Genomic DNA, 12,811 nt, shown 5'->3' with positions numbered 1-12,811 from the left:
GGGGGGCTGGGCTTCTGCTTATTAACAAATATATGTATAAATATTTAATCTATAATTAACAAACTTTAATGTTTCATGTTTCTGAAACCTTGTGTGTGATGTAGAGATCAGACGAGGACTCTGATCGATGTAAGCACCCCCCCATGCTTTAATGAATGGGGTCCAGCAGGATTACAGAGAGTTTAAAATACACACAGAGACCCCAATCTGGACTCAGAGCTGCGTTTCCATGACAACCAGACCAGCTCAGGGCCTCTGAAAGCCTTCCATGAGGGACGGGTAGTAAAAATCTGCACTCAGCATTGAACTGTGGGTAACCATGGCAACAGTACTGGCCCCTGGAAACCCTTCACATGTCCCCAAAAGCTCTTCAAGGCCCTGCTGTAGCTCCTCGTGCACCTGGAAGGACCCTTGAACCCTTCTTCAAGGACTCAACAACACCAATCTGCCTGAGGATCCCTGCTCGTGTCTCAGGACCACCAGAACACTTCCCTCCCATGGACCCTGGAAGAGCCTGAGGATGAGTGAAGGGACCCCAGGAAACTCTTCAAGGACCCTGTGTCTGACAAAAGCTAATGAAAATATGAAATCTAAAAAAATCTACTTCAATCAGAAGTAGTCTGTCTGTTTTAGACTCTAGACTGAGTCTCGGGCTTTTCACCAAACTCTTCTGATGATCCATTAAAGAGCTCCCTCCATCTCCCTCCATCTCCCTCCAGCTCCCTCCATCTCCCTCCATCTCCCTCCATCTCCCACTAGCTCCCTCCATCTCCCTCCATCTCCCTCCATCTCCCTCCATCTCCCTCCATCTCCCTCCATCTCCCTCCATCTCCCTCCAGCTCCCTCCATCTCCCTCCATCTCCCTCCATCTCCCTCCATCTCCCTCCATCTCCCTCCATCTCCCTCCAGCTCCCACTGAGCCCCTGCTCTCTCTGTGTCTCTTTGTATCTTTGTGACGGGAGAGTTTGAGTTCAGGCTGTGGAATGTATGACGTGAATGAGGGTCCTCACAAGTATACAAGTACAAACATGTGTGTGTGTGTCTGTGTCAGAGTTCAAAGGATTCATTCACTCACCCTCACTCTGTCATTATCCTGCACTTTGAGTTACTGACAGCACACACCTGCTAACGCTTCCTGGAACTTCTTCAAGGATCCTTCCAAAGCCCATAAAGACACAGAGAAGCTTTTCAAGAACTGATTTTTTTACCTGGATGCATTCAAAAACACAAATTAATGTTGCATGAGTTTAATATAGTGCTTCAAAGATGTCACCTCAATGACATTAACACCCGTCACACTGATCAATACAACCCTCATACGATCACCCATATCCTAATCAATAGGATGGATAAAGAAGTTAGAAGAATGTCCCACCTGCAGCTCCGCCTCCTCTCACTGATGACATATCATACACACCATTAAAAATGAACTAATCCAAAGTCCCACCTGGAGATGAAGAGTTTGTATTGATTATTGATCGATATTGATGATATTGACTTGTTATCTATGTGAAAGTTTGCAGTGCTGCTCACCACAGCAACAACTCATACATTCAGACACAAGTGTTACAGATTTCACCTGCTTTTATATGAAGAGTTTGATTTCAAAACTGTTGACACACACACTTCTACCTGAATGTGTCCTCATGAACACACACACACACACACACTTCTACCTGTGTAAAATGAAGTATTGATAAAAGCTATTTTACAGGATCAACATGTTTTGGAGCCAAACTCTTCACATGTTCGTTCATTCATTCATTTAGCGATGATTAATGACGGACATGAATATTCAGACATTTACAAGCTGGTGATTTTACATCCATGAAAAGTCTGAAAAACAAACTTTATCTGGAATATTCCTGATTCAGGTGTGTAGACACAGATGGCCACGCCCCTTCTGTTACCTGAACATGATGATAAAACGGGGGGGGGGGGGCGGGGGGGGGGGGGGGCTGCGCATTGGTTCTTTGTTGGTTAAACTCATGTCAGGTGTTCAGTATGAAGTGAGTCCCACTGATGTGACGGTCTCATTCAGGAAACAAACTCCTCACACACAACACACTGAAGAAGAGAAACATGAGCCAACGAGACAAGAAACCATGAAGAAACTAAACTAAATGAACTCAGCTGCTGCCGCTCGAGGTTGGTCTGGTCCGGCCCGGTCTGATGCGGTCGCTCTTCTGCAGTCCGGTCTCGGAGGGAGGTGGCGGCCCTGAGTATCGATGAGACACAATGTCACAGATGGAGGAGCTGAATATCGATCCGGCAGATGTAGTGTTTGTTCTAATGCACCCTGACAGCCAGGCGGGTGGGGTTTACCACATCAGGCTGATCCTCACCTAAAGGTCCATTTGGTAGCTGTGGATCACATCACATGACCTTCTTCGACAACATGGAAATATTTACATTCTGTGACAGCGTTCAGGTGAGGATTTCTTCACCTGCGTCAAAGACAAACTTTAACCGTGGTCACACTATCCCGTGTGGTGACTCCACCGGTAGACTCCAGACATGACCAGCTGACGGACTCATGGATTCGCCTGCCTCAGTTAACTCCACCCGCCTGGTGCTGCATGTAGAGTGAAATCAAGCGCTTCCAAAAACGTTGTGTTCTGATCCGATTGTCTGTCAGGGTGGAGATGAAAACATGGCATAGATGGTCCACTGCAGGATCAGGACTCTCTGGAGGACGACCTGTCACTGCTGGGCAAGCAGGGCGCTCCGGTTGGCCTTCATCTTCTCCAGGCGTTTGGACAGGTGGCTGTTACTGACCTCCAGCTCGTCGACCCGGTCCAGAGCCGAGCGGAGCTGCAGTGAGACACAGGAACACGTCACAGGTGGTGTCCATCAAACACAAGACATCAGAAAAATATCAAGACTAAAAGGATCTGAATACTTCACTACCTCATCAAACAAGTGGAAAATCAAAGAGTTAATAATTAAATAATACAAAATGTTAAAAATAAAATTTTAGTTTCATAAATAACATAAAAATGAAGGATTTAAAGCAGACATTTAGTATATAAACATGAAAATAAATATGTGGGGAGTGGCTACCTCTCTCTGCAGTTTTCTCTTCTCCACCTTAAGCTCGTCTTCGATCTTCTCAGCACTCTCCGACGCCGACTTGTAGCGAGTCACCTGACCTTCCAGACGGATGATCTGATACAACAGGACAGGAGGAATGTTACTGACCTTTTAGCAACATCACACTTTTCTGTCTGTGTAGCCCAAACTACTGATGGGCTTTATCAAAGACTTAAAAGATCATTCAGCTATTGTGATACAAATTGAGATTGAGAGACAGATATGGAAACAAGCGACAACCCAGTCCAACTGTGATAAGAGAAACAAAAAGAACATTGAATGGAGATGAATCTAAAATGTATATGCAGATGATGCTGTTTTCACCCACATTGTCTGACCTTTAACAAATGACAAAGTAAATTAAGAATATGTTACGTTTTGTTCCAGAGCAGTGACTTCCTGTTCTGACTTCACCAGTTTGAACTTCAGATCACTGATTTGTCTGTTGGCATCTCCTATAGAAATAAATGAGACAATACCACGGAAAAAGAAAAATTGTTATCAGGTAGAAAGTCGGATTTAGAGATTTTCATGTTCTCATTTCACTGAAACGATCACATGATGAAAGAAGAGAAAGTTTAACGATGAAGAAGTTGAAACAAAGACATAGTAAATGATTAAGATGAGACATCCAGATAAAAAAGAAGAGGTCTCACTCTGCAGGTCCAGAAGATGAGAGTCCATCCCATTCTCCAGATCGTCCTCCTCTGGATTCTGGACTCCGTCAGTCCCATTCTTCTGTCTCTGATCCAGCTGAGACTTCAGCAGCCTCACCTGTACACAAACACAGGAACAATTCATTTAATAAATTATAGTTTCATATGTTTAAAGGTATTTACATATATAGTTTACTTGTGTCACCTGATCCTGTAAACTCTCTCTCTCCTCAAACACTTTCTTCAGCCGCATCTCTGAAACACAACAACAAATAACGTAATATTATATTTATACTGTATTGAAATGTATATTATATTTACATTATGAATAAATTCTAAATTCAAATAAATAAAAATAAAAATCCGAGCAGGATGTGACAGTAACAAACCAACCAACTTTAATATGCACAAAATCAATTGAGAATAATCTGAGGATGAATTGATAATAATAGTAATGACGATTAATTTATAAGATAAGAAACTTTAATTTGGATGCTTTCTGCATATGGACGTGTTGTTGATAAATTACTTAATGAAGCTTTAAGATGAATTCATTTCAGGAATATAAATTACACACAAATATTAAAGTTAATATATTGTGTTATTGTTATTTCATTCAGTGGCTTGACCTTCATCATTTCAACAAATACTAAAGAAACAGAATAATAAACTAAAACATACGAGGGACATGAATAAAACTGCTTACCATTGTACAAGCTTAGAGTTGGTTTCACACACACACACACACACACACACACACACACACATATATATATATACAAACACACACACACACATACATATACACACAATACAAATGAACTGCCAACAATCACATGATTCAACTAACATCATTTTATTTGTTTGTTTGACGTTCAAAGAAAAGATGTTTTGTTTAAATCTTATCATCATCTTATTTCATTTGCATGTTTGTAGAACTTTATTAACACTCATTGATCAATAAAAGTTTCTGGTGAATCTATGAAATCTTGCAGTCAGGTTTGTGCTCGTCTTTCCTGTTGTCCAAACTGAATCCGTTCAGGTACCTCATGCTGCTTGGCGTTGAGGCTGGTTGACGTTCTTATGCGTCCTCGTCAGCCTCTTCGCAGCTGTCCATGTTTTCCACCGACGTCTCCTCCACGTCATCAGCGTCTGATCCATGTGACACTTTGCTCCGTCGATCGTCTACCACCCTCCCCTTCTCTAAGCTCATCAGTGTCAGCTCCGGAACAGCCATGGCCTTGATTTCAGCTGCAGTTATCTCTATGAGCCGTCTGATCTTTGAACTTTGATCAACAGGAGAGTTCCTCCATATTGGTCCATGTCTCTTGAGTTGCGTGTCCTTTGGATCTTCCACAGGAAACACTAGGCAACTTTGACTTGGACCAACGATCTGTCTTTGCTCATGTGTTTGATCATCGACTTCTGCCACATGACTGTCAACAACATCGATCCCTTCTAGTTTCTTTGGATTGGTCGATTCACCTACCGAAGGCTGGTCTGAAGCAGACTCCACTGCTCTGGTCTTTACAGGTTCAGCAAAGTAGGACTCAACAAAAACAAAATCCTCAGAGCAGCTTGTCATCTCTGAATCATGTTCACTTTGGTTTTCCTCTGAATTCTCCGCAGACTTTTCCTCTAGCAATGACTCAACCACTTCCAGCTCCGAGTGACATGTGCTAGATACGACCGTGAAGTTCTTTCCTGTCGCTGCTCGGTCATGTTCCTCTCTGAGATCCTCGATGTCTTCACAAACTTTACTTCTGGAAATAGATGAGACCACAAAAACATGGTAAGTTTGTCCCTCCAGAAATGGTACTTCCAGCGCCCCTGGGACTGAACTGTCTTTTAGGGTTGATGCACTTGCTCCCACGTCTTCAGGATCTTCTGGGGTTCTCGCTCCTTCAGGTAAGTCCTTCACAGGCAGCTCACTCTTTGAGGTGTGTTTCTTTTGGCTCAGTGATGCTTGGTCAGCTCCATCCTGCTGATTCAGTACATTTCCTGCGACCTTCTTCAGTGTGTCCTCCAGTTCTGAAATCCACAGGTTCGGAGATTCTGGGATTTCTGGAACGATTCTCGAGATCTCAGCCACAAAACTTTGATTTTCAGCAAACCCTCTGAGGATGGTCTGAACAGTCTTTTCCTTCAACAGCTCACTGGGGACAAATGGTGACACAGCTGAAGACCTGAGTGGTTTTGTTGGGTCTTTACATTTGGAACGTTCTGAGGAAATGTCTTCCTGAAGCTGAGCGGCTTCTTCGTCATGAATCCTTTGCTTCTTGACTTCAAGTTTATTCAGTCTTCCTCCAGTGATCGCCATCTCTGCTGGTAGAAATGCATCACGCTCAGAGGTTTCCAGTTTGGTTTCAGAGGCCTTGGCTTCATGTAGGGTTCTCCTCCAATCCTCAGACACTGTGTGTTGTTGGTGTTTAAAACTTTGAGAAGTCGGACCTGTGAATACAAGCGTCTCATTCTCTGACAAATCTGTGAAAGATTTTGTATCTTCATTTTCAAGACTTTGTCCATCAACCTCTGACACCTTCTCCACACATTCATCTTCGTTGAAGCTGTCTGCTGATGTTGACGGATTAATCTCCTTTATTTTATTTTCCTTTATGCACAAAGCTGAAATATCAGCTACTAGTTTGCTGTGTGAACATTCTCCATCTCTGCTTGTTTTTCCATCTTTCTGGAAACTTTGATCAACAGACAAACACTTGAGTGTGAAATGTCCTTCAGAAGCAGAAGTCACATTTCCGCCTCCTGGTTTTTGTTTGTTGAGAGTCAGAGAGTTTTGTTTCCCAGCAGCAAAGAGACTCAACACAATCGCCTTGTTGTCAAGGATCATGTCTTTTATGGGTCGAGGTGGGACAAGTCTTGATTTAAGGACTTTTTCAGGTGAAGCTCTGTGAACAGGTGAAACCACCTGCTCACATGTGGCCTGACCTTCAGGTTGAGTTCCTGTCAGATTGGTTTGAATGTTGTAGGTTTTGTCATCGAAGGAGCGCCTGATTTCCATCACATGGACATCCTGGAGTGACACTGCAGATGTATCCGCTCTCACATCTCTCCCTTTGGGGCTTTTGTCAGCTTTGGTTCTGCTTTTCAAAGCTTGATCTTCCATCATGAACCGGGCTGCTCCAGCTCCTGGTGTGGTTTGTTTCGTTTGTACCGTCCTCACATCCCCATCCTGCCTGGTTCTACATTTCTGTGGTGGTTTACTTGCACGTTTGTTTCTACCTGGATGTTTATTTGCTCTGTCACGTGTGTCTCTGCTCAGTTTGTCTGTCCCCTTCACTTGTTTTAAAGTGGAGTGTTTGGTTTGTTCACCGGTGGAGACCACACTCAGTGACTGGGAGCATTTAGAAATGCTCCAGGTGTTGTTCTTCATGTCGTCCTGCGGATGTTTGCTGCCCTCTGCTGGCTGCCGCTCAACAGCTTTCCCTGAAAGATCATGAAGAAGACATTGGAGGACCAAACAGAATTCACTGGTTATAGATAAAATCAAAGAGTAAAGATGCTGGGAATCAACCCGAGACGCCTCAGTGAGAGATGAATCACAGAGATGAGTTCCTGTTCCAGACGACGAGTTAGCAGGTAAAATCCAACCTGAGCAGGAAAATGATTTCACCTTTTCATCATTAAAAAAAGACTCGTGCATTAGTTAGACACATTCAAACATGCACATCATGCACTTTATCCCACAGTGAGACACAGACGTTAGTAAAACTGACATGAAACATTTATCAAACTTGATTTCTTCTTGTTTTAAATCACTGTGTTTATGTTGTGTCAGAAAAATATAGATTAAATATTAGAAAACTGTTTTTTTACATTGGTATCTGAAAATGTTCACTTTTCTTTAAAATCTAAACTCCGTAGTTCACTCCTTTTCTTATTCATTTATTATCTCACGATTCTTTAACGCAGTGAATCACAACTGCGGTAATTCATAATTAACTCTGGATTTTAAAAAGTCTGAATTCTGAAAAAGTCTTCACATAAAACATAAAATATAATTTTTACTTTGTAAATCATTTTGATTATAAAAAGTCAAAATGATGAATAAAGTCCATCTAGATTAAAATGTCTTACACAGCTGACTAATAATTCATCAATCTGAATCTCATAAACTTGATGCAGTAAATTAAAAGTGTCTTATTTCAATTTAAATCTAAAAGTCACAAGTTTTTTTGTTTTTATTTTCTATCTATTTTTAGATTTCCTGTTGACAGAGGATTTCCACTGTAATACAATAACCAGATGATTCAGTGAAATTAAAGCTGTGTCTCAGGTTGAACCAGTTCTTACCCAGCATGCTCTCTCTTCCGCCACGAAGCGGCTCCTCAGCCAATCGGGAGTCAGATTGTTCACCGACATCACTCTCAACCTCGCCCTGTCCCGCCTCCCCGTTGGTGGAGACATCAGGTGAGACAATGACGGCGTGTTTCTGTTGGAGAGGAAATCATCATATAATTGATCAGGTCATGAGCTCCAGTCAGTCTCATTGATCAGTTTGATCCGTGATCTGATGACATCCTCCGACATCCTCCTCTGAATACCTTCAGTAAATCACGCAGTCGGATCACTTCCTGTCTGAGTCGTTCTCGTTCCATCTGAACCATGTCGGAGATTTCCCTCTGCCTCTCTAACGCCTGACCGAGGCGGCAAGGGAAGGAAGGAAGGATGTAAAGAGGAAAGGAAGAAAGGACAGGTGGAGTTAGTGAAGGAAAGGAAAGTGGAAATATTCTGAAATATTAGAGAAGTCGAGGAGTTTCAGTCTCAGAAACATTTCTCAGAGGCACAACTCTTGACTTCATATTTAAAAATGATATTTTTTCAATTTTGAATTGACAAGCTGAATGTTCTGATTGAAGAGATTGATCGGAGGCTGATCAGGTTTGTGTTGGACCGTTTTATAATGGGACTTAGTGTTTTCTGTCTCGTGTTTGTCTGGAGCGCCTGCTATTTAAGATGTAAACTTGTACAATGACATAATGTGTGTATAATGCATAGTTTAACACAGAGCTCAAGTTCCATGAAGCTCAGCTCAGACTCCGTTAATATATTAATATTAAGGTTGATCAGAAACGTCCGGTGAAGATGACTGTGCCTCTGGAGATGTTGTGAAGAGTGAATGTGTCGTACCGAGATCTTTTTCTCCTTCCACTGCAGAGCTTCCTGCAGATCACACACCTCCTGACAGTAACTGCTGCTCTTCACACGCAGCTCCGACACCTCCTGTCCACCGAGGAGGACACACGTTCAGAGACAGAGTGTTGATAATACACCTCCTGTCCATGTCTCATGACCATAAGGAAGGCCATGACATATATACTCAAGAGGAAAAGGAAGAGGAGGAAGAGGAAGAAGAGGAAGAGGAGGAGGATGAATCTGTGTTTTTATTTATCTGAGAGAGAGAGAGAGAGAGAGAGAGAGAGAGAGAGAGAGAGAGTGTGTGTGTGTGTGTGTGTGTGTGTGTGTGTGTGTGTGTGTGTGTGTGTGTGTGACTGACCGTCAGCAGCTCCTCCATCTGTTTCAAAGTCTCTTTCATCTCTTTGAACTGGAACTGAAGAACCTTGTGAGCCTGACGTTCCCGCTCCAACTCCTGACGCACACACAGAATAATTATCAATATCATGTGATACAGAAAATATTGATCCACTGTCCTTCATGAAACAAAGCTTTTATTGCGAAAGTGTGTTCTGTGACCTCTGACCTTTGTGGTGTGGTCACAGTGTCGTCGAGCCTCCCACAGCTCCTCCTCCATGTCGCTAAGCTCCTCCCTCAGAGTGTCCACCTGATACATCAGAGTCGACTTGTCGTTGTGAAGCTGAGCGTTAGAGACCATCGCTTTACGGTACCTGTCCTCCGCCTCCACCAGGGAGTCCTGAACACACAGACATAATTATTATTAATTATTAATAATTCATTTAATTCATTAGACCAACCAAGGAGTCCTGATGATAAATATAATTATTATTATTTTTATTTCTTGTATATATAATATTTTATTATATAATAATATACAAGAATATAATCATATCTATTATATTAATTAATTATTAGTATGATCAACTGCTTTCATATTTATTTAACATTTTATGTTTCAAATATTCATTTAATTCACCGTGATGTTGAATGTCACAGAGTTCATCACTTGGTCCAGTTTATTATAATAATTAGTTATTGATTATAATAATTAGAGTTATTCATTCTAATAATTAGATTCATTCATTATAATAATTATAATAATTGTATCATAATAATTGTAATGAGCACCTTGATTTCTCTGATGGACGCCTCTGTTTCCACAGAGAACGACGTGTCACAGCTTCCTCTGCGAGATGAAGCTCCGCCCAGAGACGCCAATGTGGCGGCCGACAGAGTCGAGGCCGTCCTCGAGCCCTGAAAGGAAGAGTAGCGGCATCTTCATCATCACACCATCTTCATCACACCATCTTCATCTTCATCACATCATCATCATCATCACACCATCTTCATCACACCATCTTCATCACATCATCGTCATCACACCATCTTCATCACATCATCATCATCGCACCATCTTCATCACATCGTCATAACACCATCATCATCACACAATCTTCATCACATCATCGTCATCACATCATCGTCATCACACCATCTTCATCACACCATCTTCATCACATCATCATCATTACATCGTCATCACACCATTGTCATCACACCATCTTCATCACACCATCTTCATCGCATCATCATCATCACACAATCTTCATCACATCATCGTCATCACACCATCTTCATCACATCATCATCATCACACCATTTTCATCACATCATCATCATTACACCATCTTCATCACATCATCATCATCGCACCATCTTCATCACATCGTCATAACACCATCTTCATCACACCATCTTCATCATCATCACACCATCATCATCACACCATCTTCATCACATCATCGTCATCACACCATCTTCATCACATCATCATCATCACACCATCTTCATCATCATCACACCATCATCATCACACCATCTTCATCACATCATCGTCATCACACCATCTTCATCACATCATCATCATCACACCATCTTCATCACATAAAATTGCAGAATCATCAAAATCAACAAATCTTACAAAAGTTTAAATTAAATTAAGAGTTTAAATGAAATTGAATTTAAATTAAATGACAAAATAATCCTAACCTTAAAATAAATTAAATACATTTTACAAAAACTAAGTTCAAATCAAATTCACTGGATTACAGAAATAATTTGAATTAAAAAAATGTATTTACAAAACTAAATGAACCAATTCACAGATTGAACAGTAACTTTACAAAATTAACAACATAACATTTTAATCAAAACAACTATTTAAATGAACTTACTTTATCCAGGAAATCTCTGTCAGGTCTCTCCTCCACCTGGACACACACACACACACACACACACACACACGCTTGATTGATGCTTTGTTACCATGGTAACCCTGCTACTAACAGAAACTGTGAGGATGTGGTTTAAATGGATTCTAACAAACTTTATTGTTTGAAAAGAAGAGTTAAAGAGGAGAACCAGAGAGGAGAACCAGAGAGGAGAACCAGAGAGGAGAACTAGAAGAGAACCAGAGGAGAACCAGTGGAGACCAGAGAGGAGAACTAGAGAGGAGAACCAGAGGAGAACCAGAGGAGACCAGAGAGGAGAACCAGAGAGGAGAACTAGAGGAGAACCAGAGAGGAGAACCAGAGAGGAGAACTAGAAGAGAACCAGAGGAGAACCAGAGGAGACCAGAGAGGAGAACCAGAGAGGAGAACCAGAGGAGAACCAGAGGAGAACCAGAGGAGACCAGAGAGGAGAACTAGAAGAGAACCAGAGGACAACCAGAGGAGAACCAGAGAGGAGAACTAGAGAGGAGAACCAGAGGAGAACCAGAGGAGACCAGAGAGGAGAACCAGAGAGGAGAACTAGAGGAGAACCAGAGAGGAGAACCAGAGAGGAGAACCAGAGAGGAGAACTAGAAGAGAACCAGAGGAGAACCAGAGGAGACCAGAGAGGAGAACTAGAGAGGAGAACCAGAGGAGACCAGAGAGGAGAACCAGAGGAGACCAGAGAGGAGAACTAGAGAGGAGAACCAGAGTGGAGAACTAGAGGAGAACCAGAGAGGAGAACCAGAGTGGAGAACCAGAGTGGAAAACTAGAGGAGAACCAGAGAGGAGAACCAGAGAGGAGAACCAGAGAGGAGAACTAGAAGAGAACCAGAGGAGAACCAGAGAGGAGAACCAGAGAAGAGAACTAGAGAGGAGAACCAGAGAGGAGAACCAGAGAGGAGAACTAGAAGAGAACCAGAGGAGACCAGAGAGGAGAACCAGAGAGGAGAACCAGAGAGGAGAACTAGAGAGGAGAACCAGAGAGGAGAACTAGAGAGGAGAACTAGAGAGGAGAACCAGAGAGGAGAACTAGAGAAGAGAACTAGAGAGGAGAACCAGAGAGGAGAACCAGAGAGGAGAACCAGAGGAGAACCAGAGGAGAACCAGAGGAGAACCAGAGAGGAGAACTAGAAGAGAACCAGAGGAGACCAGAGAGGAGAACCAGAGGAGAACCAGAGAGGAGAACTAGAAGAGAACCAGAGAGGAGAACCAGAGGAGAACCAGAGAGGAGAGGGGCAGACGGACACACAGACACCCAGAGATAAGAGCTCACCACTGGGCTTGCACGAGCAGAACTGGCCCTAGAGGAAGCTCGAGAGCTGGAGCCCAGAAACCCACTGTAGTCTGAAGGCTGGGGGTGGGAAGAGAACCAGAGGAGACCAGAGAGGAGAACTAGAGAGGAGAACCAGAGAGGAGAACTAGAGAGGAGAACTAGAGAGGAGAACCAGAGAGGAGAACTAGAGAAGAGAACTAGAGAGGAGAACCAGAGAGGAGAACCAGAGAGGAGAACTAGAAGAGAACCAGAGGAGACCAGAGAGGAGAACTAGAGAGGAGAACTAGAAGAGAACCAGAGGAGAACCAGAGGAGAACCAGAGAGGAGAACTAGAAGAGAACCAGAGGAGACCAGAGAGGAGA

General features: G+C 42.7%; 1 protein-coding gene across 4 annotated transcripts in view; it reads right to left on the bottom strand.

Annotated features, from left to right (window-relative positions):
- Positions 1–832: 832 nt before the first annotated feature.
- Positions 833–12,811, bottom strand: part of lrrfip1b (leucine rich repeat (in FLII) interacting protein 1b) — a 21,328-nt gene continuing 9,349 nt past the window's right edge. Inside the window, exons 7-20 of one of the 4 annotated variants that reach the window (XR_015438457.1) lie at positions 12,450–12,527; positions 11,138–11,173; positions 10,032–10,157; positions 9,469–9,639; positions 9,265–9,357; positions 8,898–8,990; positions 8,312–8,404; positions 8,061–8,199; positions 3,955–4,004; positions 3,750–3,867; positions 3,469–3,548; positions 3,064–3,168; positions 1,376–2,814; positions 833–1,155 (exon numbers count right to left, since the gene is read on the bottom strand). Coding sequence is in view for 2 of the 4 variants with exons in the window: in XM_087179265.1 (XP_087035391.1) it covers positions 4,831–7,193; positions 8,061–8,199; positions 8,312–8,404; positions 8,898–8,990; positions 9,265–9,357; positions 9,469–9,639; positions 10,032–10,157; positions 11,138–11,173; positions 12,450–12,527 (3,192 nt within the window). In the remaining 2 variants the exon portion in view is untranslated. Of the gene's footprint in view, positions 1,156–1,231; positions 2,815–3,063; positions 3,169–3,468; positions 3,549–3,749; positions 3,868–3,954; positions 4,005–4,589; positions 7,194–8,060; positions 8,200–8,311; positions 8,405–8,897; positions 8,991–9,264; positions 9,358–9,468; positions 9,640–10,031; positions 10,158–11,137; positions 11,174–12,449; positions 12,528–12,811 lie in introns of those variants that run through there. The other 3 variants (XR_002761804.2, XM_023426135.2, XM_087179265.1) reach the window with 3 other exon arrangements.

Source organism: Seriola lalandi, unplaced genomic scaffold (genome assembly GCF_002814215.2).
Source record: "Seriola lalandi dorsalis isolate HSWRI2012SDOR001 ecotype SW California unplaced genomic scaffold, Sedor1 jcf7180002054813, whole genome shotgun sequence".
Classification (NCBI taxonomy): Eukaryota; Metazoa; Chordata; class Actinopteri; order Carangiformes; family Carangidae; genus Seriola; species Seriola lalandi.
The sequence above is the reverse complement of the archived record's forward strand: the minus strand, read 5'-3'. Positions and strand labels throughout refer to the sequence as shown.